The following is a 27,595-nucleotide window of genomic DNA, read 5'->3' as shown; positions in this document are numbered from 1 at the left end:
CTTAAAGATGAAGAAATGGGCTCAGAGAGCTTCGGTCACTTGTCCAGTCCCCAGAACTGGAACCCAACTATTCTTCTGCATTCAGTCTCCACCTCCCACTGCCTCTGATTTATACACAACTGTGAACAAGTTTTCTCAAGAAGGGCATGCCCTGTGGACCAGCTTTCCTTACTATTATAATTCACAACTATTAAAACATCTTCCTTCTCTTGCTTCTCTTTCACTTCACTCTCTTAAGACATCACTTCCTTGGTCCCTTGTTCCAAGTCAGATTTCTCTGGCTTGATGTACAGCCTCCCTTAGCCCTTTCTATTATTCATTTTTATTTATTTGAAAGGCATTGTGACAGAGGGAATGGAATCCATAGAGAGACAGAGATCTTCCATTTGGTGTTTCACTCCCCAGATGCCTGCAATAGCCAGGGTGGTGTCAGGCCAAAGCCAAGGGCCTGAAATTCCATCTAGGTCTCATACTTTTGGGTGTCAGGAACTCAACTATTTGAGGCATCATCTTCCATCTCCCAGGATGTGCATTAGCAAGAGACTGGATGGAAAGCAGAGCAAGAACTCAAATCCAGGTACCCCAATATGGGATGCAGTCTTCCCAAGCAGCAGCCCAATCCGCTGAGCCATAACATTACCCTAAACCCTTTCCTAGATCAGACTATGCCATACTAGGCAAACTTGTCTTCTTCCATAGCCCATCAATATACTACTGTTCAATGAGATCAAAGAGGCTGTAAAAGTGAAAATATATGGGAGGCCTGGGCTTTAACCCACTGAACCACAACACCAGGCCCCTGTATGGCTGCCAGTTCAATTCCTAGCTACTCCACTTCTGATCCAGCTCCTTGCTGATCCATCTGGGAAGGCAGTGGAGTACGGCCCAAATCCTTGGGCTCCTGCACCCACGCAGGAGACCGGGACGAAGCTCCTGGCTCCGGATTGGTGCAGCTCCGGCCGTTCAGCCAACTGGGGAGTGAACCATTGGATGGAAGACACCTCTTTCTCTCTCTCTCTCTCTCTCTCTCTCTCTCTGCCTCACCTCTCTCTGTGTAACTCTTTCAAATAAATCTTTAAAAAAAATAGACACCCCCCCCGCCTCTCCTTCTCTCTCTGTGTAATTCTTTCAAATAAATAAGTAAATCTTAAAAGAAAATAAAATAGACCCCTTTTAGGGGCAGGCGACACATCCCACATTGAGTGCCTGGGTTTGATGATTGTCTCTAGCTACTGGCTCAAGCTTCCTAAAACTGACCTTGGGACACCAGCAGACCATTGCTCAAGTAGTTGCATCCCTGTCACCCACAGGGGATCTCCAGATAGTTTCTGGCTCCAGGCTTCATCCCAGTGCAGGCCACTGGGGACATCTCGGGGGCGAACCAGCAGATGAGTGACCTCTGGCAAAAGAATTAAAATATACACAGCTCTTCTATATTTGTCTAGCGTTCACAGTGAGCTTTACTGTAGAAATATGGCAGATTTTCGCGGGGCTGCAGGGTACTAGTTACCGGCAGTCAACCGGCTAGTGATGACGACAAGTGTGTTTTATTTTATAATGAAAACACTCTTCCCTTCTCACGATGTATGGGAGTGAAAACAACGCCCCCGTCCACGTACCCGCCCACGCCCCTCTTCCGCAGCCCGCTCCCGGGCCGGGCGCGCCTGCTCCGTCCGCTTCCTGCTTCCGCACACGTGACTCGCTCTGGCTCCTCCTCCCGACAACATGGCGGTGCCCAAAGGCTCAAGCCGCACGTGAGAGAGTGTGGGCGTCTAGGGCTCGGAGAGTACAGCGTGTCGGTTATATCCCTTCCACCACCGTTCCCGAGGTTCTTGCAGGTCCCCGCCGCACCCCCGCAGCCATGAAGACAAAGCCTGTTTCGCACAAGACGGAGAACACTTACCGGGTGAGCACGAGAGGTTGGCCCGGGACCCTCGGGTCTCTGCTGGCTCGGCGGTGAGACGGACTCGCAGCGGGGCTCCGGGGGCTGCGGAGTGCTGCACCGAACCTGAGCTTGTCCCGAGGCTCCGGCAAATGTGGGAGATGCCGTGTGTAGTGAACACGGGGTGGGGCAGTGAAGTCTGAGCCGCGGGTTTCGCCTGTCGTTTGTAGGATCTGACCGGTCCTGGGGACTCCCTGAAGGCCGGAGTTCAGTTACCTGAGAGACTGTGTCTGACCGATTCTCCCCTGCCCTTTTTTCGTTAAAGACTGATTTTCGTGACTTCGGCTAATGGCTGGTAGCTCTTTGCTCCATGATAGTTTCTTTTCAGATCTTTCTTACAACTGTAGGTCTGTATGACTGTTGCAACGAGTTAGCTGGATCCATGGGCATGTAGTAATAGAACTCATGAGACCAATCACACATGTTCTCCTAGGTTCACCAGCCTTACCACGGAAATTTTATTTGAAATGACGTAGCTGAAAGAACTTTTGCAAACATAAAAAAGTATTCATTATCTTTGAACATGGTACTTCGAAGACCCTATGCCTTCTGTTTTGTTTTTGTGTCTTTTGTCATTCATCTGGGATACCTACTTTTAGTCTTAAAACTTAGATGCATGTTTTTTGAGTAATAGAAAACCCAAGTCTGAATTGACAAGCAAAGCAGACCGTTACTTGTCAGGATGGTACACAAGAGGGCTTATTGAAGATTTAAACTTCTTTCTGTCTCTCTCTTACTGTCCACTCTGCCTGTCAAAAAAAAAAAAAAAAAGATTTCAACTTCCTGTTGTTATGAGGAAATTACCTACATGTGGTGCATACACAGCACTCAGATATTCTATGTACAGTATATATTAAATGATAATATGTCTTAAATATGCTTTCCCTCCCAGTTTCTCACATTTGCTGAACGACTGGGCAATGTGAATATCGACATCATTCACCGTATCGATAGAACTGCCAGCTATGAAGAGGTAAGAGAATATGTTATTAGCCAGTTTTCAAATATTCATGGTTGGTTGTTCGCTTCTCCTACTAGTAGAAGTGAGTTATTTTTCAAGCCCTTCCTTTGTGAACATGAAATAAGTTAGGCCTGTGCTCTCTAATATTGTAACCACATATGGCAAGTTAGATTCACAGTAAATTAAAAATTCGAGTGTTTAATCGCCACGTGGCCTATTGCTACCCCCTCAGACAAGTGCAGGGATGCACCTTTCCATCAGTGCAGAAAGCTCTCTGGACTGAGCTGTGTAGACAAGTTCACCTGATACCCAGCTGCCTTTGTGATGCAGCGTCTCCCTTTCCCATGTGCAGTCTGCACTGCTGCAGCTCCTATCCCTGCCCTATGATTTTAGTGATTTTGGGAAGTCTGTTTTCCTGGGGCTCAGTTTCCTCTTCTATAAAAAGGAAAGGATGAGGCTACGCAATTTTTTCTACTTCTAACCGTACTGTAACTCTGTCATCCTCTGCAGAAATGTTTTTCTTTTTTAAATGTATGGACACATGCACATGTTACACAGCAATGTAATAATAAGTCATGTATACCGTGTTAATGAACTAAACAATATAGTAATGAACTTAGATTATTATTTCATTCCTCCCACTCCTTATTGCCAAGTAAACTAGCATTGATAATGTGGGTTATATCTGTGTTCATCTGTTTTTTTCTGTCATTTACATTCAAGTATATGTAAATACTCATAGAGACTTGTTTGTTTTAAAGAAATATGGAATCCTACCATACACTTTATTGTGTAACTTTTATCATCTTGGTGGCATAGCATCAGCATCTTTCTAATTCAGTATAGATAAAAGTATAAACTAATGACTATATAATATACTTTCATATGTCTAAACTATTAGTTACTCTAACCATTTTCCTATTTTATTTGGGCTGTTTTATGTTTCTTCTAACTGAATAGACATCTTTGCACTTCCGTATTTGCACATTTTATAATATCTCCAAGAGTAGAATTGCAGGGTCAAAGGAAATACATGTTTTTAATTTTAGTAGAAGTGTTAGTTTACTTCTCCAAAAGATTGTATCAATTCATATTTCTAAAGCAGAAAGAACTGTAAGCAGCACATTTTTCTATGCCTAAAATAGTAGAATATATAGAAAAATTTTTCCTTAATGTAAGTATTATACGGGCTTTAGAATGTTATTTGCTGCAAACAAATCAATAAAAAATTGGCTTAATAAATCATTTGTTGATATTATATTTCTGATTGCTTTTTAAGTATACTAGTTAATGTCTTAAAAAAACAGGGGTTTTTAAACTTCAATATCTTTGTCTTAAGATGTTAATAAATCATTATTCTATACTTTGATCCTAATTTTCTTGGACTTACCTGGTTAATGGACTGCTTTACTCTTGGCAGGAGGTTGAAACCTACTTTTTTGAGGGTCTGCTGAAATGGAGAGAATTGAACCTTACAGAACACTTTGGTATTTTTTAATTTGTTTTATTGAAATTTGCACATTATCTGTTCCATACAACTAAAATAGTGGTGTGATGGAAAAGCAGAACATATTGTTTGTTCTTTTGTCCAGGGAAATTTTACAAAGAAGTTATTGACAAATGCCAGTCATTCAATCAGCTGGTATATCATCAAAATGAGATTGTTGAGAGTTTGAAGACTCACCTACAAATTAAGAACAGTTTTGCCTATCAACCCCTTTTGGAGTAAGTAATATCTTGAGAGATAACTTGAAAACTTCTCTGAATTTTATGAAAGGTGATGTTCCATAGCTACAGATCCCTTTGATAATGACTTTGTAATTTAGGGGCTGGCGCTGTGGTTCACTTGGTTATCCTCCACCTGTGGCACCAGCATCCCTTATGAGCGCCAGGTTCTAGTCCTGGTTGCTCCTCTTCCAGTCCAGCTCTCTTGCTGTAGCCCGGGAAGGCAGTGGAGGATGGCTCAAGTTCTTGGGCCCTGCACCCGCATGGGAGACCAGAAAAAAGCACCTGGCTCCTGGCTTCAGATCGGCACAGCGACGACTATAGTGGCCATTTGGGGAGTGAACCAACGGCAGGAAGACCTTTCTCTCTGTCTCTCTCTCCCACTGTCTATAACTCTACGTGTCAAAAAAAAAAAAAAAGACTTTGTAATTTAAAATCAAGAAGAATTCACTTTTTCTGTTAGACCAAAGTATTTGGAAAAGATACATTACCATAAAGCAGAGTGTTAGGGGTATGATTTTATATTTGTATGTACTCCTCAAAAACTCTGTTTTTCTTTGACACTGTGGGAACAGTTGAACACAACCCATGATGCAATGTATCTTTCTTGCTTGATTTCTTGACTGAACTTTTAAGACTTGAAGAATTTTGCATCATCCTAAACTTCATGATTTCATTAATCTCTTAAGATGTTAGGCCATTTTACTTTTGTTAAATAGATTGGCAGAACCTTTTATCTTTATCTCCCTAACCAGTTTGGTTGTACAGTTGGCACGAGATCTGCAGATGGATTTCTATCCACACTTTCAAGATTTTTTCCTGACTATCACCTCAATCCTGGAGACTCAGGACACAGAGTTGTTAGAATGGGCTTTCACTTCACTGTCTTATCTTTACAAGTACCTGTGGCGACTGATGGTAAAGGACATGTCCAATATATACAGGTGAGTGTTCCTGATTTTTTTTAATTGTCTTTTTCTTTTTTTTCCCTGGCTTCTCTGTGACTCCAAAATACCTTTCCAGCTCACTGCTTAATTATTTCCTTATAAAAAGTTGATTCTCCTAGTCCCGGTCGGGGCACCGATCCTGTCCCGGTTGCCCCTCTTCCAGGCCAGCTCTCTGCTGTGGCCCGGGAGTGCAGTGGAGGATGGCCCAAGTGCTTGGGCCCTGCACCCCATGGGAGACCAGGATAAGCACCTGGCTCCTGCCATCGGATCAGCGCGGTGCGCCGGCCGCAGCGCGCCTACCGCAGCGGCCATTGGAGGGTGAACCAACGGCAAAAGGAAGACCTTTCTCTCTGTCTCTCTCTCACTGTCCACTCTGCCTGTCAAAAAAAAAAAAAAGTTGATTCTCCAGCCAAAGTGGTCCACAGTCTGGCCTGCTAGTTTATGTTAAGCATGTCTTGGTTCTGTGTTGACCTTACCTTCTGTCATCACCAGCTGTTGAAATTGTACCCACCCCTCAAAGCTTGATTCAGATTCTGTAACCTCCACAGATATTCCCGGCCATCTTAGCTGGAGTGAAAACTTTGTGTTCTGTTTCCTTTGACATTTTCTACCACTTATATCTCCCAACTTTATTTTTTTTCTTTTTCTTTCTTCCTTTCTTCCTTTTTTTCTTTTCTCCATCATTTATTTGTCAGAAATACTCCACATCCTTGATTCTCTAGGTCACAAGTTCTTTGAGACAATGCTGTCAGATTTGGCCAGTTGGAGAGTGTTTCCTAACTTTCTACTTGTTTGTTTATAATGTAATTCTGTCCTCTAATTAACCTTACTTTTAAAAAAAAATTAATCTTACCTTAAACATTCGCATTTCCTGGCTGCTAAAACACTTACTAAATCAAAAGAAACACTCAAAAGTTATAAAATTGCGAAAAAGAAAAACAGCTCAGTGATAAGTACTTATGAGTAATGTAGACAAGGAAAGGGAATGAATTCCACAGTGGCTTTTCACTTAAAATAAGGGAAGGATTGTTTATTATCTGTTTAAATCTGAGATTTGATGGAATTTTCCGTTTGGTCTTCTGCTTATTCCTATGCATTGTAATTGCCACAGGAATATTTAAACCAGTAATCAGCCCTTTACCCCTCAATTAAAGGCTGAGATAGGTATGAGATAAAACAATAGATTTTGGTTTTCTCCTACCCCCCTCCACCCTGCCCAGCTTTCTCTTTTAGGAATTTTGAACAAATAATAAGAAAGAGATGTTTTACCAGTCATTACTAGTTCTCTGTGAAGCTTTTGATGAAATGTGTTAGAACCAAGATTACTGCATTAAACCACCAACAGGGTCTTTGAGGAAAATTCCTTTGTCCCTCAGTATCCATAAGGGAATAGTTCCAGTACCACCCCTCTCCCAACAATGGAGTCAGTAGATACTCAAGTCCCTTATATAAAATGATGTAATATTTGCATATAACATTTGTGCATCCTCCTGTGTACTTTAAGTCACCTGCGGATTAATTAAAATGCTTATTGTAATATAAATATTGTGCAAATAGTTTTTAAGCTGTACCACTTAGGGGAAAATGGCAAAGAAAACTCTACATGTCCTATACAGACAGAATTCCCCCCCCCCCCAAATATTTTCAATTTATGTTTGGTTGAATCCACAGATGGGGACCTTGCAGATACCAAGGGCTGACATTGGTTTTGTGATTTCGCCTGTCAAAAAAACTGCCATTTTTATGTCTCTTAAGTTAGGTTCTTCAGTTCTACGTTTATTTACTTTGTGTATGACCTGTCTTCAATAGGCTGGGTAATTGCCCTTATTACAGAAACCAGACTTAACATATTCCTCTTTAAACCCAGTCTTACCTTTTCATCCATTTATGTGCTCAGTAAATTTGTGTTGAGTGCCTGCCATATGCCAGGCCCTGTTTTGTTGCCATCTTTGAATCTGTTCTATTCAGGGACTCCAAAACCTCTTGTTTCTGTCGGGCGTGCATTCATTCTGTAAATATTTATTGAGGACTGTTTGTTAGCAGTTGAGATATAATAACAAAGCAGGTAAGAATCCCCCTTCTTCCAAAGTTTACAATTTAGCAAGGAGAGAACATCGTGGGCACATGCTGGCAGGTTCAAGGAAGAGCAGAGAGTCTTGGGAGGTGGAGTAAAGATGGAGTAGTTAGGCAGTGACACAGAAGTGGGAAGGTAATCAGATCATAAAGGGTCTTGGCTGGCGCCGCAGCTCACTAGGCTAATCCTCCGCCTTGCGGCGCCAGCACACCGGGTTCTAGTCCCGGTCGGGGCACCGATCCTGTCCCGGTTGCCCCTCTTCCAGGCCAGCTCTCTGCTGTGGCCCGGGAGTGCAGTGGAGGATGGCCCAAGTGCTTGGGCCCTGCACCCCATGGGAGACCAGGATAAGTACCTGGCCCCTGCCATCGGATCAGCGCGGTGCGCCGGCCGCAGCGCGCTACCGCGGCAGCCATTGGAGGGTGAACCAACGGCAAAAGGAAGACCTTTCTCTGTCTCTCTCTCTCACTGTCCACTCTGCCTGTCAAAAATTAAAAAAAAAAAAAAAAAAAGTCTTGTGGACTAATGTAAGGTATCTGACTGCCTTGCAAGGACTCCTGAAGTGTCTTTTTGGTCCGTCTTTAGTTACTTCCTTGTACTATCAGCCTCTTTCATACCTGGTTAGCCCAAGCTTGAGTGACATAGGCAGCTTTCCAGTTGGATTACCGACTTCTTTCTGTGTTTCATCTTGTATACTATTGCCAGATTAATCTTTCTGAAAATATTTATCATCCAGCCACTATTTATTAATACCTACTATGAGCAAGGAACTGTTAGGTACTAGGGATGTAGCAAAAAGTGGAGAATATGGTTTGTCATTATAGCTACATGGCTATACTATCTTGAGCAGTTTGCTCTGCCTTTCTGCCTCAATTTCATTGTCTGTGATATGGGAATAATAATAGGACCCATCCCTTAGAACTGTGGTGCTGATTACGTACAGGTAAGCTAGTGTCCAAGTTCTTCTTCTGTTCTGGGCTGCATGTTTATCTGGGCAGCTTTATCTGCAGCTGCCCTCTGCAACCACATCATCCTTTGTTTAGAAGGGCTAGTTCCTTGTTATCCTTTGACTATGATCATTTCTCTCTGCCGCATCTTTGCTCTTCCTTTTATCCTAATATGCACTCCAGTCCTGATCTGAATTCTTCCTGACATTTAGAGCTCCCTAGAGAAGTCAGCTCTACATGGAATCTTTCCTGTAAGATCAGTGCCACCAATCCTAGGACTCTGTGTCTGGCCGTCAGCCTTCTGTTCAACATCTGGGTATCCCAGTCTTAAACTTGCTTTATACCTGCCATATATTCTTGCATACCCTGCATATCTTTGACATATAGTACATATTTATTAAAGTTCTATATTTGGTTCATTAAGCATGTCATTTTTCTTTTTTGTAGCATGTACAGTACACTCCTGGCTCATAAAAAACTGCATATAAGAAATTTTGCAGCTGAAAGTTTTACTTTTTTGATGAGAAAGGTTAGTCTGATATTTTAAATGTTTATTGCTATTAATCATCAAGAATCTGATGAAAGAAGCAGATGTCTTTTTAATGTTATTATGGACTAATTTTATATATATATAAAATATGTGTGTGTGTATATACATGTGTGAATATATATATATATACAGAAATGGGGCCTGGCATTGTGGTGCAGCAGGTTAAGCTGCTCAGAATGCCCACATCCCATGTCAGGGTACCGGTTTGAGTCCTGGCTCCTCCACTTCTCATCCAGCTTCCTGCTAATGCATCCTGGGGGGCAGCAGATGATGACCCAAGTGTTTGGGCCCCTGTCACCCACATGGACAACCTGGATGGAGTTCCATGTTCCTGGCTTCAGCCTGGCCTAGCCCTGGCTGTTGCCAGTATTTGGCATGAACCAACACATAGAATCTCTCTCTCTCTCTTTTTCTGTCATTTTGCCTTTCAAGGAGATAAAAATAAATTAATAAATAGTAAACCAAAAAACCCTGATGCACCTGTTACTATTTTGAGTTTATCTCATCTATCTCATCATTACTTTAGTGTGGTATAATTTGGGTTGCTTTTTTTATTATTATTATTTAGGTTTTGGTGGCTTTTACTGCAAAATGAATTTAAGTGAGTACGTATAGGAATAGTGAAAGTAAAAGGAATATTTGTGATAGTTTCCTGGAAGAAACTAGTTGCAGTGTCATTTAATCTCTGACTCAAATTCCCATCGTAATTTAGAGGGTTTTTGAATAAAACAAAAAGCATCAGTATTAAATTTCTTCAAGCTCATAAAATGCAATATATCATTTAGTTTAATAGAATGATATGTTGTGTGGCTTTTCTTGATATATACTTTTCATGACACTCAAGAATTTCTCATTGTTATGTGATGTACCCTTTTTTTTTATATATACATTTATTTATTTATTTGAAAGTCAGAGTTACAGAGAGAGAGAGAGAGAGATCCAATGGTTCACTCCCCAAATGGCCACAGTGGCCAGAGCTGGACCAATCCAAAGCCAGGAGCCAGGAGCTTCTTCTGGGTCTCCCAAGTGGGTGCAGGGGCCCAAGCGCTTGGCCCATCTTCTACTGCTTTCCCAGGCCATAGCAGAGAGCTGGTTTGGAAGAGGAGCAGCTGGGACTCAAACTGGTGCCCAAATGGGATACTGGCACTACAGGCAGTGGCTTTACCCACTACACCACAGCACTGACACTTGTGACATACTCTTAGGTGAGGGTATGTACTGTAACAGTAGCTTGGGGTCATTTTACCTTTCAAAAGTCAATCCCAAGTGTATTTAAATATGAATATGAAGAATAACACAAGGTTTCTTCACTTGGATATACTTATGTTATAAATTAATTTTCCTTTTTAGGTTTCTGATAAGAATGCACTTTTCAACTTAATGTTTTTCGATCTTGGTGAACATCCAGAAAAGACAGAAGGAGTTGGGCAGTTGCTTTTTGAGATGTGCAAAGGAGTTAGAAATATGTTTCATTCCTGTACAGGCCAGGTGAGTAATAGGGAAGAATGCATGGAGTCTTCATAGAAGGATTAAACAGAAAATAAAAGAATTAGGCAAATGATGTGCAAAGAGGTAGCCTAAAATAGACAAATCATCAGTGGGAGGTGTTAGGGGTTTAATAGCAGTGCTTACTTAGTGTGGGGTCTGGGGAATTAGAATTTTTACTTAGAAAATCATTACTGTCTTATTCATCCTGGATACTAGGAGATGAGCTAAATTGATTAATGTTGTAGGGTGAATGGGGAGGAGAGAGTTGTATATTTTCCCCATCCCAGTTTGGAAATTCCTTTTGGGATATGTAGTTAACCATCAAAGTTGCCATATTGTTGATTATTCCAGAACAGATTTTTTAAGGTAGCTGCTATAACAAGGGTGGTAAATCAGTATAATATTTGTTAATTTTAATGGCTTTGTTCCCACAGGCAGTGAAGCTAATTTTGCAAAAGTTAGGACCAGTTACAGAAACAGAAACTCAACTGTCCTGGATTTTGGTTGGAGAAACACTCAAAAACATGGTCAAATCCACTGTGCTCTATATCTACAAGGAACATTTTGGTACATTTTTTGACTGCTTACAAGTGAGTTCTAATTTTTAAAGGTGAATACATCATGAGAAATATAAGAATTTACTGTTGTTGCTCTTAGTTCAGCAGAGCACCTTTGAAGATTGTATTTTATCAGTGTTTGCAGTTGGAGACCATTGTGCTTAGTGAAATAAGCCAGTCCCAAAAAGATGAATATCATGTTTTCCCTGTTTGTGGTAACTAATATAGAGTACAAAAGAAGTTAATATATGTGAGTGAAATTGACATCTTGAAATTTGATTATTATTAATAGCCTTTATATATACTCCTGAGGAAGAGTGGTTTTTCTACTACCAAAAGTTAATAATAATAATAATTGTTTTCTTTATACTTCCAAAAGCATTTTAAGATTTTACTTCACTTCACCCCTATATATTTTTTTGTTTGCTATCTTTTTTAAGAGTTTATTTGGGGCCGGCACCGTGGCTCACTAGGCTAATCCTCCGCCTGCAACACCAGCACTCCAGGTTCTAGTCCTGGTTGGGGCACCGGTTCTGTCCCAGTTGCTCCTCTTCCACTCCAGCTCTCTGCTGTGGTCTGGGAAGGCAGTGGAGGATGGTCCAAGTGCTTGGGCCCTGCACCCACATGGGAGACCAGGAGGAAGCACTTGGCTCCTGGCTTCGGATCGGCACACTGGCCATAGCTAGCAGAAGGAAGACCTTTCTCTGTCTCAAAAAAAAAAAAAAAAAAAAAAAAAAAGTTTATTTGAGTGGCAGAGAGACAGCGACATAAAATTTGAGGCACTCCCCAGATATCTATAGTGGCTAGCCTTGAGCTGGGCTACAACTGGAGGCAAAAGCCAGGAGGAATTAAATCCAGGTCTCCAAGTGGATGGCAAGGACTCAGTCACTTGAATTATCACCTGTTGTGTCCCAGGGTGTGCATTAGCAGGAAGCTTAAATTGGAGCAGAGGAGCTGGGACACAAACCCAGGCACTCCAATACTGTGGGGGGTGTCTCAACCAGTGTCTTAATGTCTAGACCAGATGATGCAGTAGAATGTGGTGGTTAAGCAAGATTCTGGAGCCAAATTGTCTGAATCTGGGCTGTAACACTTGAGCTAGTATGACTTAGATAGTTATTTGGAGTTGCTATTCCTTAGTCTTTTTTATCGGATACATAGATATGATAATATTCCCCATGTCCACCGGTTCGTGACCTGGCTGCTCCACTTCCGATTCAGCTCTCTGCTGTGGCCTGGGAGGGCAGTAGAGGATGGCCCAAGTGCTTGGGCCCTTGCTCCCGCATGGGAGACCAGGAGGAAGCTCCTGGCTCCTGCCTTCAGATCAGTGCAGCTCTGGCCATTGCGGCCAGTTGGGGAGTGAACCATCAGATGGAAGACCTCTCTCTGTCTCTCTGCCTCTCTTGTCTCTGTGTAATTCTGACTTTCAAATAAATAAATAAATCTTAAAAATATATATATGTATATATTCCCCACCTCAAGGTTGCTGTGAAGATGGTGAGAAAGTACATACAAATAACTTAGAGCAGTGCGCTCAGTGTTGGCTGTCATCATTAGTGATTCTGGGTAAACATGTCTTCTAGAGCAAAACTGAAAAGTTGAACTCTGTCACACAGTGTTTTCATTATTGGATTAACAGATGAGTTTGATATTTTATATTTATTCTATTTATTAAATTGTTTGTTTGCAGGAATCACTCCTGGACCTACATACAAAAGTAACGCAAACTAACTGTTGTGAAAGTTCTGAACAGATTAAAAGGTTGTTAGAAATATATCTGATACTTGTGAAACATGGAAATGGATCAAAGATAACCAAACCTGCTGATGTTTGTAAGGTGAGTTCCTAACTTAATCTTTGAGAGTCTGTTTATTAAAAGCAGGTTGGGGGCTGGCACTGTGGCGTAGCAGGTAAAGCTGCCATCTGCAGTACCAACATCCCATATGGGCACCGGTTAGAGTCCCGGCTGCTCCACTACCGATCCGGCTCTCTGCTATGGCCTAGGAAAGCAGTAGAAGATGGCCCAGGACCTTAGGCCCCTGCACCCGCATGGGAGACCTGGAGGAAGCTCCTGGCTCCTGGCTTCGGATTGTTGCAGCTCCAGCTATTGCGGCCAATTGGGGAGTGAACCTGCAGATGGAAAACCTCTCTCTCCCCCTTTCTTTGTCTTTCCTTCTCTCTCTGTGTGTAACTCTAACTTCCAAATAAAAAAGTAAATCTTAAAAAAAAAAAAAAAAAACAGTTTGCTAAGTGTCATTGGTTTTTCTTTTGTTTTTGCAGGTGTTATGTCAAACATTACAAATAGATTATCTCTCCACATCTTGCCGGAAGACCCTCTTGGATGTAATTTCTGCTTTGATCCTTGGAGAAAATGTTTCCTTACCAGAGACGCTCATCAGTGAAACCGCAGAAAAAGTAATTTACTTAAACAAATATTAATCGAGTAGTTAATAATGTCTTTAGCATTGAGTAAACCTGCTAAAGAATACAGATGAAGTGTGACAAAGGCTCTGCTCTACAGGAATATATTTTTGTTAAGGAGAAGTGAATTGCCTGTTGTAATGGAAATAAGCACTGTAAAGTGTGATAAAAGCCTAATTTATACAGTAAATATTTAACAACCTGTATAACTTATTCTGTGCTAGGTATGAACTAGAGATTCCAGGTTGAATGCTGTGATACCTATGTTTTTGATTATTACTGGGGGAGGGGGCCTGAAAGTGAGCAGTTGTAATCTGGTGAGCTAACTAATTGCAAGTCTATTTAATTATGGCTATTAATTTTTCTAGAGTTGACAGAGAATGCTTTTCAAAGGACATACATTTGGAATAGTCCTTGAGGGTTCCATTACTATCTGCCAGTCAGAGAAGAAGTTACAGACATTAAGAGAGGGAATAGCAAATATGTATGTTCGTAAAGATGTGCAGTCAGGGCACATGAAGTATGGTGTGATATCTGCAAAACTGCCTGCCCTCAAGAGGTTGGGTTGGGTTTCATCCAGCCAGTAGTTAAGGGCCCTGGAAGAATTCTAAGCAGGGGCATAACTTGATGAACTTTGCGCTTTAGTGAGTTTGAAGGATGGATTGCATTGAAGTAAGATTGCAGATAGATTGGTTCCATTCTTCTTGGTTTCAATGTAGTGCAGCAATGTACCAGGAAGGTATAGAGATTCTATCACTTGTTCTTTCATGAACAAGCTGGGAAAGGACTGAGCAGCTCCTGGTCAGAGCCGTGTGTAGGCATTGTGTGCATAGTGCCCTTCACAGCTGCTTTGGTAAAGGCTGAGCATTTGTACAGAATACTCAAGGAAGTGCCTGCTGTTCCCTGTTGCCTCAGATTCTGGGGAGTGGGGAGAATACACCCTGTGTACTTAACACTACTAACAATATGTTTTACCTGTGGTCTGCAGATTTTTGAGAGTGGATTTGAAAGACGTTTAATTTTGGATTTTTCTGAAGTCATGTTTGCTATGAAGCAGTTTGAGCAGGTAGGTGAGCTAATAAGTTTGTTTTTTGTTGTTGTTGATGTTGTTTTATTAATCTGTCATGATAAAATAAACTTGAAATTTTTGATTTTTGTTTTTCTTTTGAGAGGACTAGAACAAGTGCTTCATGTTTTAGTCTTAAGACATTATGTTCAGTTCTAGGTCACAAGTGAAACCTAATTCCATATGCTAAGGCATTTAAAAAGACATCTGGTGGCCAACTTGTTTTTTCATAATCCTTTAGGTAGTTACAGAACCAGATGATGAAACTGAACAGTTTAAGGAGCTATTATTTGAATCATAGCAAATAGTTTCTGAAATAGCTATGATGGAGGAAGTTTAAGAAATTATTTCAGAGCTACAGAATAGATACCTGAAGAAACTAAGTAGAAATCTTTCTTGTTGGGGCTGGCACTGTGGCATACCAACCTAAGCCTCTGCTTGTGGTGCCAGCATCCCATATGGGCGCCATGTCTAGTCCCGGCTACTCCTGTTCTGATCCGGCTCTCTGCTATGGCCTGGGAAAGCAGTAGAAGATGGCCCAAGTGAGTGGGCCCCTGTACCCATGTTGGGGATCTGGAAGAAGCTTCTGGCTCCTGGCTTTGCATCAGCCCAGTTCTGGCTGTTGTGGCCATTTGGGGGAATGAACCAATGAATGGAAGACCTTTCTCTCTGACTCTCTCTCTCTTTGCCTGTAACTCTACTTCTCAAATAAATACATAAATAAAATCTTTAAAAAAAGAAACCTTGAATTAAAAAAAATAAATCTTTCTTGTCAAATCCCGAGTTTATTTTATCACCTCCATCAAATATTTGTCACTGTTCCTAACTTGTAGCCCTTTAGCATACTTCACAGAAACCTGTCTGTCTTTTCATCATTCTCTTTAGTTCTCAATTTTATCTATCTATCTATCTATATATATATATATGTATATGTATACATATATTTATATGTGTATACATATACATATATATATATATATATTCCCAATTGTCTAGGAAAAAGCCTGTTTTGTTTGTGTCCTAGATCCTGTTTCTTTCTGCTCCCCAGGGTCTCTTTATCTCACTTTGGTTTTCTTAGCAACTGTACCTTTTCTTTCTCCCCTGTCCTCCCCAAACTTTATTAAATCTAATTTTTATCTTATTTTTGCCAATAAGGCTAAAGGTAGTCAATTGTCTTCCATTTGTATCTTAGTCACCAGCAGCAACCACATCTAATGATTTTTAACTATTTTTTTCCTGGTGTTTTTATTTTTTAATCACCTGAATAGTCACTGCTTTTCCTTAATGTCTTAGTTCTGGCCCTCATTTAGAGAGTTCCACTGTGATAGGTGAATTTCAGTTCTTTTATAACACTCATCTTCCCAATAAAGTTACATCACAAATTTTGGTTGAATCCATATTTACTGTAAACTTAATCCTTATAAACAAGGAGTATTTTATGATTACATTTTTTTCCTAATAACTTTTTCACTTGTTTTCCGGAATTGATAAATTGCCTCATTGTATATAAACAGGAAAATGTTTTATTTAAAGAGCTAGCTGGTTAGTGAGTCCATCTACCAGCAGTGTTGCAAATACCTTTCTTATGGCAAACTGTCAGATAATTTAGCAACTCATTTTTTTTTTTTCCTGCTGCTTTCTTGGAGACATTTCTCCAGCCGCAGTTCTAGTCTAGTCTGAATGGGTTATTTTCTCAGCCACTGCCCACATGCTACCTGAGGACATCCTTTTGCTTCTCTCCTATTCCCTGGGTCTCATGTTTTCTCTCATTAGAATTTACTCTCTTGATAGAATACATTTCCCAGAGATTCCTGAGAAGGGGTATATGGAGGTAAATTTCTGACCTTTGCACCTCTGAAAATACGTTTTTTTTTCCCTTATGTTGCACACTGTTAGTAGGCAGGGCGTAGAATTCTAGATTCCAAGTCATTTTTCCCTCACAGCTTTTAAGACATTGCTTCATTGTCTTCAGCTCCCATTGTACCTTTGGAGAGATTTGATGCCATTGGTTCTTGAGCATTTTTTTGTTTATCATCACTGTTTTTTAAGTGTTAGAATCTTCTCTGTATTAGGTTTTCTGAGATTTAAATCCATTAGTAAATATGATTTCCTTCCTTATTTTCAGCTTTTCCTACCATGCTTTCTCTTGTATATTGAGAAATGCTTTTTGATTGATGACTCTGTGGTCAAAGGTGAGGCTCTGGCCATTTTGGCCAAGCTCATTCTGAACAAAGCAGCGCCTCCCATGGCTGGCTCAATGGCAATCGAAAAGTACCCCCTGCTTTTCTCACCACAGACCATGGGGTAAGTCCTAAGTCTTTGTTGTCTGTAATGTTAGTAATCACACATTTAAGAATAAAAAGTGAAAACCTACATATATTAATTGTAAAGATGTCTGTGCTAAATTATGTGAAAATAGCAAGTATGGAACTTTACACTTAGTATGTGCAGTATGATCTTATTTTGTGAAATTTAAACAAAACGTGAGGGTGAGCTTTTGGTACAGCAGCTAAGTTGCAGCTTAGGAAGCCTGCAGCCTATGTTAGAGTGCCTACTGCCAATGTTGTCTACTCCACTTTTGATCCAGCTTCCTGCTAATGCACACCCTGGGAGCAACAGATGATGACCCAAGCACTTGAGGCCCTGCCACCTACGTAGGAGACCCAGATTGAATTACAGGCTCTTGGCTTTGGCCTGCGTTGACCTTAGCTATGGGGGCATTTGGAGACTGAACCAGCAGATAGAAAATCTCATCCTGTATATATGTGTCTCTCTTTCCCTGTCTCCATTTTTCTCTTTCAAATAAAGTAAACATTTTTAAAAATTTGAAGTGTTTATAAAAGTAGAAAAATATAGAAGGCTATACAAGCCTATTAATTTCACCGCGGCTCAATAGGCTAATCCTCCACCTGCGGCACCGGCACACCGGGTTCTAGTCCTGGTCGGGGCGCCAGATTTCTGTCCCGGTTGCCCCTCTCCAGGCCAGCTCTCTGCTGTCACCTGGGAAGGCAGTGGAGGATGGCCCAAGTGCTTGGGCCCTGCACCCGCATGTGAGACCAGGAGAAGCACCTGGCTTCTGGCTTTGGATCAGCGCAATGTGCCGGCCGCAGCGGCCATTGGAGGGTGAACCAACAGCAAAAAGGAAGACCATTCTCTCTCTCTCTCACTGTCCACTCTGCCTGTCAAAAAAAAAAAAAGCCTATTAATTTTGTTACCAGGAGGATGGTTAAGAAAAGGAAGAGGTGACTATTAACTTTTTAACTTTTTTATTTTAGAATAATGGTAGTTTACATACAGTTGCAAAATATATATCTGAAAGGTTCTGTGTATAATTTATCTAGTTTCCCCCACTGGCAACATCTTGTATATGCATACTGCAGTGTTGTAACAAGCAAATTGGCCTTGGTACAATCCTGGTCTTGTTCATCAGTACTATGAACTCTCCTCTGAATGTGTATAGATAGGGATATATGCCTCTGGGCAGGAGAGTGGGCTGGAAGGAGGGAGGAGAGGGTCAGGCTACCTAAGGGCCTTTCAGGATCAGGAAAGAGTGTAGATTTCATTGAAGGGGCTCAGTAAAGAGTATAGCTTTTATTGGTAGAGGTCACCAACAGGTGACAAAGCAGGGGAATGAAGTAATGACTAATGACTCACTTTTTAAAAAGCATCTCAATAATTTTTAAGCTTTGCAAATTGTTGAGTCATGGTAACTACTAAAAAGACTAGATATCAAGATGTGGTGAATTGACAGTTCATTTCATAATTCCCAAACATTCAATATTTTGAGAAGAATGAAACAAAAGAGAATATAACCTTTTGATTAATTTTAGTGATAATATGGCACAGGAGAGAAAACTGATATTCCAGTTCTATTACATAGCAAGCTAACCAAGCTGGACCTATCAGATAAACTATAAAATCATTTTATTTTATTATTCTGTGACTTTTCTTTTGGCTAGGTATCTTTCAAATAGGACTGAGGTATAGTACATGAGTTATAGTCCACTGGCAGAAAGGGAAAGAGCCCAACAAGAATAGTACCAGTGTAACAATACCTGAAACAATGCTATATCAGAAAGCGTCATTGAGTAACCATATATCAGATTAAAGCAACAGAAGAAAATTTCCTGGAAATAGCTATGATGATATTTGTCAGCTTCACCATGGCAACTTCATGTCCAAAGCAAGGGATAGTGAGAGTGGAAGAAATCTGTTCATTTAGGGCATGTCACTGTGGCGTAGCGGATAAAGCCGCCGCCTGAGGTGCCGGCATCTCATATAGGCACCGATTCGAGACCGGCTGCTCCACTTCTGATCCAGCTCTCTGCTATGGCTTGGGAAAGCAGGAGGGGCCCCTGCACCCACGTGGGAGACCAAGAAGAACCTCCTGACTCCTGGCTTCAGGTTGGCGCAGCTCTGGCCGTTGCGGCCAACTGGGGAGTGAACCAGCAGATGGAAGACCTCTCTCTCTGCCTCTCCTTCTCTCCTGTAAATCTGGCTTTCAAATAAAATAAATAAATCTTTAAAAAAAAAGAAGAAGAAAAGAAGAAGAAAAGAATCTGTTCATTTAGAGTAGTGCCAATTCTTAGAAACTTGTCCTGTAGCACAAAATTGAGAAGTAACAGTTGAAACTAGAAGTCTCGGGTTAAGTTATGAAGCAAAGTGAAATAAAATGAGAAACAGGTAGAGGCAATGCAGTTGAAAGGCCTTTCAGTGAAAATTGTTTCGTTCTTTTTTTTTTTTCTTTCTTTTTTTGACAGGCAGAGTGGACAGTGAGAGAGAGAGACAGAGAGAAAGGTCTTCCTTTGCAGTTGGTTCACCCTCCAATGGCCGCCACGGCTGGTACACTGCGCTGATCCAAAGGCAGGAGCCAGGTGCTTCTCCTGGTCTCCCATGGGGTGCAGGGCCCAAGCACTTGGGCCATCCTCCACTGCCCTCCTGGGCCATAGCAGAGAGCTGGCCTGGAAGAGGGGCAACCGGGACAGAATCCGGCACCCCGACCGGGACTAGAACCCGGTGTGCCAGCACCGCTAGGTGGAGGTATAGCCTGTTGAGCCACGGCACCAGCCTTGTTTAGTTCTTTAAATTCAGTCACAATTACCAGTTTCCTCCTCCTGCAGTGCTCCCCAGTGAAAAGAAACCAGTTTTATTTTGGACTTTATAAGGCAAGAGCCGTTATATTCTCTCCTGTTCTGAACATTTATCTTTTCGTCCTTCAGGTACTGTTTAAAGCAGAAGAAGACTAGATCCAAAGGAGGAAAGGAACTGTTTCCAGTATTGAACCATCTCTTATCAATAATTCAGTCACCCCCAAAGAAAGATCCCACTTACCTTTCACAGTCTTGGGCAGCCCTTGTAGTGTTACCTCATGTTAGGTAAGGGAATAAACTATGTTTAATTTTGAAAAAGATGCTTAACATGCTATTAAAATATGTTAACCATTCCTTGCCATTCTGTGAAAAAAATCATTGTCACTTTGAGTTTTTCCCTTTTTCTTGGACAGACCTCTTGAGAAAGAAAAGGTGATACCACTGGTCACATGCTGCATAGAATCACTGTTCACGACTGTTGACAGAGGGAGCTTTGGAAAAGGTCAGTCACAATCACCATTTGTTCTCTTTTCTTCCTTCTGTGACACATCCAGACTAACTGTAAACACATGGGATATCAAAGAATAATACTAACATTGTGTTCTGGCATGACCTCCTCTGTGATAATTACAGAAAGAAGGTGAGATGCACGGTTTCACTGGTACCCCATAATGTGGTGACCGGGTCAAGGTGCCTTGAACATAAGGAAGATCAAAAGGATGTCAGGGCGTAGAAGATCATTCACGGTTAAGCCCCAGCCTATGTCTTGTTTCACATCTCTCGCACCCACGCTACTCATGGGATTCACCTTATGCTGCAGGCATTTCCATTTGCTCACCCTGAGTTAGACACATTCTTTAAAACTGTCTGGCCGCCCTTGAACATGTGATCCCTCTGCCCAGAGAGCTTTCTAAGTCTTTATTGTTCAATGAGTTCTAATTTTCAAAACACAAGAGCAACACCTGTAGGAAGGCCTCCATGCCTCCTCTTCCAGTCAGAATTAGACTGCCGTGCCCCAAACACCATTTCCTATCGTATACTCCTGCATCTACCCCAGTAGCCTGAGAGCAGCAATTGAAAAGCAAGCATTTTATTTCATTCCAGTATTTTTTTCAATACATGTGTAAAGTATAGTCATTCATTCACTTAAATGTTAATGTGCTACATTCTGTGTTAGATGCTAAGTAGACAGTAATGTACACTCTCCACATCTCAGGTTCTCAGTGGTTACATGGGACTTAGTGGTTGCCATATTGGATTGTGGCTACATATCAGCACAGGATTTCTGCCATTGCTGACAGTTCTGTTAGTCAGAACTAGCCACTGGATGTGTGACTACTTATAAATTAGAGAAGTGAAATCAATATGAGTTTTACACAAAGAGAGTTTCCAAGCTTTTTTGAAAAGACAAAATTTGTTCTACTGAAAAATGTCTAGTTTTAGAAATGCTGGAGGGTGAAACCATTATACTTCATCCTCATCTTGGTTAGTGAAACATAATGTATTATTATTATTTGTTTCTGAAAAGATATTTTTTAATATCTTAAAGCAAGTAAGATATGACTTGGAAAGTTCTCTTTGCTGTTCCTTTCTGTTACATTTGGAATTTGAGATGTAATTCTGTAGAAGATGCTTTAAGAACTTCCTGTAAGTAGCAAGTGCTAGGTAATGGATGTTTGATAGTTGTTACGTCAAGGAAGTAAGTAATGTGGTTTTTTCTGTTTTTCTGAGCTTAGGAAACTTATTTGTTCTTTGCCAAGCCGTAAATACTCTGCTAAGTTTGGAAGAATCTTCTGAACTACTTCATTTGGTTCCTGTGGAACGTGTGAAGAATTTAGTGCTGTAAGTGAACATGCCTTTTATTTGACTTAATAATGAACGTAGTGTGAAAGCCTCTGTTTTTGTAAGGTCTTGGACATAAAGATCACTTTGATCTATTTTATACCTGGATTGCATTCACATAGTAAGATTTAACATTGATTTAGATTTTCCCAATTACAATTAAGTATGATTTTTGACAGTCTTTAAGGCAGCTTCATATTTGTAAAGGGGTATTTTTTTGTATGTGTACATTAGTGTTGTAAAGCACAAAAGATTTCTAATTCTGATTATACCCAGCCATAGTATTACTCAGTGTTCTTCCATGACTTCTTCAGTGATTCCAACACATACCTTCCCACTGCTTTCATAGTCTGCCTCAGCTCGTCCTGAGCTACATTTAAAAACACTTGTGTGCAGTCTTTTTTCTGTATGCTGAAACAACTCCTTTTTGGTTTGTTTGTTTGATGTTTTAAGTTTAGCCCTTGACTTTGGCACAAAGCCATTATTTTTTTTTAAAGATTTATTTATTTATTTGTAAGAGTTACACACAGAGAGAAGGAGAGGCAGAGAGAGAGAGGTCTTTCTTCCATTGGTTCACTCCCCAGTTGGCCGCAGCGGCCGGAGCTGCAACGATCTGAAGCCAGGAGCTTCCTCCAGGTCTCCTATATGGGTGCAGGGGCTCAAGGAGCTGGACCATCTTCTACTGCTTTTCCAGGCCATAGCAGAGAGCTGGATCGAAAGTGCAGCAATCGAGACTCGAACCGGCACCCATATGGGATGTCAGCACTGCAGGCGGTGGCCTTACCCGCTATGCCACAGCACCAGCCCTAACAAAGCCATTATTGAGGAGCCAGTAATTCACCCTTTCTAAGAAAGAGGTGAGGCCTTTTGAAAATTTGATGAAGTTTGGTTTTTCTGGAATGTAGCTCATTTTACTACTGTGCTTTTTAAAGCAGATTTACTTATTTTAAATCGGATTTTACTTAATAAAATAAATCTTTTTAAAAAAAGTCATTTGCTTTTCTCATGTAGCAGGTCTTTTTTTAGGCACTGGAAAAAATAGTGGATGAAACTGACAAAATTCCCTGCCTTCATGTTCTAGCACAGAGAGACACTAAACAGAATAAATAAGTAAAATATGCAGTTTTTTAGAAGATGCCACGTGTAGAACAGAGACAGGGGAAAGGAGTCTAGAGGTTAGGCACGGTAGCGGTTTTAAGTTACTTAGGCCTTACCAAAAAGACATTTGAGCAGAAGCCTGAAGGCAATAGGCAGTAAGCAGTGAGCACAGCTGGGGGTTGGGGATGCTGACGGGGGTGAGTGCCTGGCTTGAGGAGCAAGGAGACCATTGTGGCCAAGTGAAGCCAGCAGGTAGAGAGAGTGATAGACGAGGACATAGAGGTGGGGGTGGGAGACTGAGTGACCTTTAGATCACTATATTCGACTGAGTGAAAGGGGAGGCCACAGGAGGATTTTTAGCAGGGGAATAACCTGAGACTAAACTGCATCACTCTGGCTTCTGAGTCAAGAAAAGCTGGAGAAGAATAAAGGAGATCAATTAGGAGACTTAATGCAGTGAAACAGATTATATTTCCGCCTCTGCATGAAGTTGACATTTCCCCGTGGCTAATTGAATTGGTTTGAATTAACTTGCTTCAGGGAGGGTTTTTACCATATTTTGTATCCCCTTTGTCTTGACCAGTCTGGTTAAACTTCCCATACTTTTGTTTTTTGTACAAGCAATTGACAGTGACTCTAGAGATTTGAACAAAATGTACACATAGCATGTCCCCTGGAGACCTACGAGTGACACTTACCCTCAGAGGTCCAAAAGTCTCCGAACAGGAGTGGGACAGTTTTTGAGGGTTGGGGTGTAAGCTCCCAGTGTAGATGCAGGACTCCAAACATGGTGCTGTCCTGGTTTGCTGGTGGTGCATCTCACTTTCACAGCCAGCCAGCCTGGGTTCAGTCTCATCTTCACTGCTTTCTAACTCTTTATACTCTTGCAGCCTTGAGTGAGTTAGTTAGCCTCAACTGTATTATTGTTAAAGAGGATAGTTTTTAAAAAAAAAGGTGATTAAAGAACACAATTCATGTAGTATTAATAAATTATATTTGCTGTGGCTTATTTTGTGCCAGTCACTGTTCTGAGTCCTTCACATACATTGTTTAATTTTATCCTCACAACAACTCCTTGATGTATAGGTACTGTTACTACAGATGAAAGAAGCAAAGCTTCAAAACAGAACCCTGGCCGAAGCTGCCGTCTCTGGGTTATTGTCCCAGCCTCCTAATGACATCATTGCTGCTACCCTTGCGCTGCTGCTCTCTATTCTGTACCCAGCAACCAGAATGATTCTTTCAAGTGTCGCACAGATGGTGTCACTCCATTGCCAGCACCCTTTAGTACAGTGTTTCTCAGCTGAGGGCATTTGTAGAGGACAGTTTTGGTTGCCACAACTGGGAGGGACAAGAGGACTGCTCCTGGCATTTAGTGGGTTGAGGCCAGCAGTGTTGTTCAGTAAACCACAGTGCACAACAGAGTTCTCCAGAGCCGCTGTTGGGAAACCGTGTTCTTGCAGTATCTCATCAGACCTTCCTGCTCCTCGGGGCTCTGTGTGACCTCACTTGGCTCCTTGGGCCATGTTCAGCCACTCTTCCTTGTTAATGCAGCTCCAGCCAGACTGACTACTTGGTGTTTCCAAGGATGAGCACCCCTCAGTCTGGGACTTGGCTTCACTGTTCCCTCTACCTAGAATGCTTTCTTCCACATGTCCTTTTAGCTCAGTTGTTACCTCCTCAGTCTCTGCTTTCCATGACTACCCTGCATCAAACTGCCTCTCCCATTCCTACCCGTCCTGCACACCAGCCTCTCTCTCTTCTCCACACCACTCATCACTGGCCTACTCAATTAATTAATTAACTATCTTCTACTAGAATGTAAGTTCAAGGAAGATAGGACTTCGTCTTTTGTTCACTGCTGTGTCCACAGTATCTGCAAAGTCAGTGGCACATGGTAGACACTCAGTAAATATGAAGGTATTTTAAAATGTTCCTAAAAAATGGAGTGAAAGATAAGTTTATTTGATGCAAAACATTTTTGAAACCCATAGTGTCTTCCTAATATGTTTTTCATTATCATTTTGAACACCGCCTTGTATACATGATTTCAAAATGTGTTTGCAACATTACAAACATCTTTTACTTCCATTTCCTATGAAGTCTTGAAATTCCCTATACTTGTTGTAGGAAGATGGTGCATGGAAGGTAAGCAGCTTGCTGTGGTCGTGCCACTGATAAGTGATGGGGCTGGGTTCAGACCTGGGCTGCCTGAGCCCAGAGGTTAGATGCCAGACCACTCCTCAGTATTGCTTTCCTCATTGACTCAGTGCCCAGCCTGTGGCAAACACTTGTGACTGTCATTTACAGCTGTGTGTAGCCTTGGATTTGTAGTCAAAATAGCATATTCTAGTCCTACTGTGCCTCCACCCACCTATGTCCTTGAGCATACCACTCACTGTTACTAGGCCTTGGATTCCTCATCTGTGAAATGATGCCAAATGTCTATGTGTAAAACTTCTATGTATTGTCTTTTTTTTTTTTTCTTTTAAGATTTATTTTATTTATTTGAAAGGCAGAGTCACAGATAGAGATAGAGCCAGAGAGAGGTCTTCCATCTGCTGGTTCACTCCCCAAATGGCTGCAACAGCCAGCACTGAGCTGATCCAAAACCAGGAGCCAGGAGCTTCTTCCAGGAATCTCACATGGTGCAGAGGCCAAAGCACGTGGGCCATATTGTACTACTGTCCCAGGCCATAGCAGAGAGCTGGATTGGAAGTGGAGCATCTGGGACACAAACCAGCGCCCATTTGGAATGCTGGCTCTGCAGGCTGGGGCTTTAACTCGCTGTGCCACAACACTGGCCCCTATGTGTTGCTTTTTTTTTTTTTTTTTTTAATTGTTTATTTGAAAGGCAGAGTGACAGACAGAGAGAGGGAGAAAGGTCTTCCATCCAGTGGTTCAATCATCATATGCCTAAAATAGCCAGGGCTGAGCCAGCTGAAGCCTGGAAATGGGAACTGCATCCATGTCTACCTTGTGGGTAGCAGGGACCGAAGTACATGACCCACCACCTGTTGCCTCTCAGTGTACAAATCAGCAGGAAGCTAGACGAGAAGCAGAGTAGCCAGTGCTTGAACTAGCACTCTGATATGGGATGTGGGCATTTCAGGTGGTGTCTTCACCACTTGAAGCAATGCCTGTCTCTGTGTGTTACCTTTTATGCTTTTTTTCATCAGTGATAATTTTCCAACGGTTCTGTTATCTAAGTATTTTTGGTGTATGGTACAGTTTGAGTCTAACAAATGTCTTATTGCAGAATGTTTCCTTCGGAGCCATCTGTGTTGCTGTTGGCTGATCTCTATTATCAGAGACTCTCCTTATGTGGCTGCAAGGGGCCACTTTCAGAAGAAAATTTAATGGAACTATTTCCCAAGTTGCAAGCAAACATTTCAACAGGTGTATCCAAGGTAATGCTGTTTTGTGGTGTGATCTTAGTCTCCTGCTTCTGTTTCTATTTGTATTACCAGTGTGTGTTGGCATTAATTAGAAAATGCTGCTGTGGGATGATTTCTGTTTAAAGCAGTGATTCCTGAACACTGCTTACAAACTGATTGCAGCAGGATTATTTAGGGAGGTGAATAAAAATACAAATTCCAAATCCCTACCCACAGATATTCTGATTCAGTAGAATTTGGGTGAAACTGAAAAATCTACATTTCTTTTGACAAGTCCTCTAGGTGATTCTGCTGCTCTCAGGTATACAGAAGTACTGGAATACAATACTTAGGAACAAAAATGGCCAGTTTCTCTTGAATGGTAAGGTTAATCAGATTCTTTGTCTTTAATACAGAGATGTACATAGTGCCATACAGTTGTGCATCCATGATCCGAAATCTGAAATACTCCAAAATCAAAATTCTTTGAGCAGTAACTCAAAAGTTTCTGAGTTTGGAGATATTTGAATCTGAGGATTTTTTTGTTTGGTTGATTTGGTTTGGTTTTATTTATTTATTTGGAAATCAGAGTTACAGAGAGAAGGAGAGACGGATACAGAGACCCTCCATCTGTTGGCCCATTCTCCTAATTGCTGCAACAGCCAGGGCTGTGCCATGCCAAAGCCAGAAACCTGGGCCATCCTCCACCACCTTCCCTGGTATACCATCGCGGAGCTGGATGGGAAGTGGAACAGCTGGGATTCGAACCACCTCAGGCTGTGGCTCAACCCACCATGCCACAGTGTTGGCCTCTGATTCTAAGTTCTGATTAAGAATGTTCAGCCAATAAAGTCTGCACAAATATTGGAAAGTCCAGGAAACTCCAAAATCTGAAATACTTTTGTACTCAAGCATTTCAGAAAAGGAACACTCAACCTTAGCTTGGACACACTACGTGTTATGGCCAACCTTCTAAGTCTAGGCTGGTCTTTCTTTGTTCCATGCACTGTTTGATTAAGGTATTAGTTGGTGTTAAATATGAAATAAGGTGTGGAGTACACATGTAGGAGAGTACTTTGGAAAGTTAATAGAAAATGGAATTCAAAGAGTTGTTGGGGCCAGCACTGAGGCATAGCAGGTAAACCTGCCACCTGCAGTCCGGTATCCCTTATGGGCACCGGTTCAAGTCCTGCCTGCTCCACTTGCAATCCAGCTCTCTGCTATGACCTGGGAAAACAGTGGAAGATGGCCCAAGTCCTTGGACACCTGTACCCCTGTAGGAGGCCTGGAGGAAACTCCTGGCTCCTGGCTTCAGATCGGTACAGCTCTGGCTGTTATGGCCAAGTGGGGAGTGAACCAGTAGATGGAAGACCTCTCTCTCTCTCTCTCTGTCTCTCTCTCTCTCTCTGCTTCTCTCTGTGTAACTCTGACTTTCAAATAAATAAATAAATCTTTAAAAAAAAAAAGTTTGTCACCAGAATAAAATTGAATCCATGCATACAGCAAATCTTGA

At 41.5% G+C, this 27,595-nt stretch overlaps 1 protein-coding gene across 1 annotated transcript in view; it reads left to right on the top strand.

The window, feature by feature from the left end:
• Positions 1-1,706: 1,706 nt before the first annotated feature.
• Positions 1,707-27,595, top strand: part of UTP20 (UTP20 small subunit processome component) — a 109,674-nt gene continuing 83,785 nt past the window's right edge. The window contains exons 1-16 of the mRNA XM_062203055.1: positions 1,707-1,906; positions 2,835-2,915; positions 4,324-4,390; positions 4,496-4,628; positions 5,384-5,572; positions 9,041-9,122; positions 10,494-10,631; positions 11,066-11,221; positions 12,879-13,025; positions 13,469-13,603; positions 14,598-14,675; positions 16,801-16,979; positions 19,895-20,050; positions 20,179-20,267; positions 21,502-21,607; positions 25,965-26,115. Coding sequence (XP_062059039.1) covers positions 1,862-1,906; positions 2,835-2,915; positions 4,324-4,390; positions 4,496-4,628; positions 5,384-5,572; positions 9,041-9,122; positions 10,494-10,631; positions 11,066-11,221; positions 12,879-13,025; positions 13,469-13,603; positions 14,598-14,675; positions 16,801-16,979; positions 19,895-20,050; positions 20,179-20,267; positions 21,502-21,607; positions 25,965-26,115 — 1,932 coding nt within the window. The 5' untranslated portion in view covers positions 1,707-1,861. The remainder of the gene's footprint in view (positions 1,907-2,834; positions 2,916-4,323; positions 4,391-4,495; positions 4,629-5,383; positions 5,573-9,040; positions 9,123-10,493; positions 10,632-11,065; positions 11,222-12,878; positions 13,026-13,468; positions 13,604-14,597; positions 14,676-16,800; positions 16,980-19,894; positions 20,051-20,178; positions 20,268-21,501; positions 21,608-25,964; positions 26,116-27,595) is intronic.

Source organism: Lepus europaeus, chromosome 10 (assembly GCF_033115175.1).
Source record: "Lepus europaeus isolate LE1 chromosome 10, mLepTim1.pri, whole genome shotgun sequence".
Taxonomy (NCBI): Eukaryota; Metazoa; Chordata; class Mammalia; order Lagomorpha; family Leporidae; genus Lepus; species Lepus europaeus.
The sequence above is the reverse complement of the archived record's forward strand: the minus strand, read 5'-3'. Positions and strand labels throughout refer to the sequence as shown.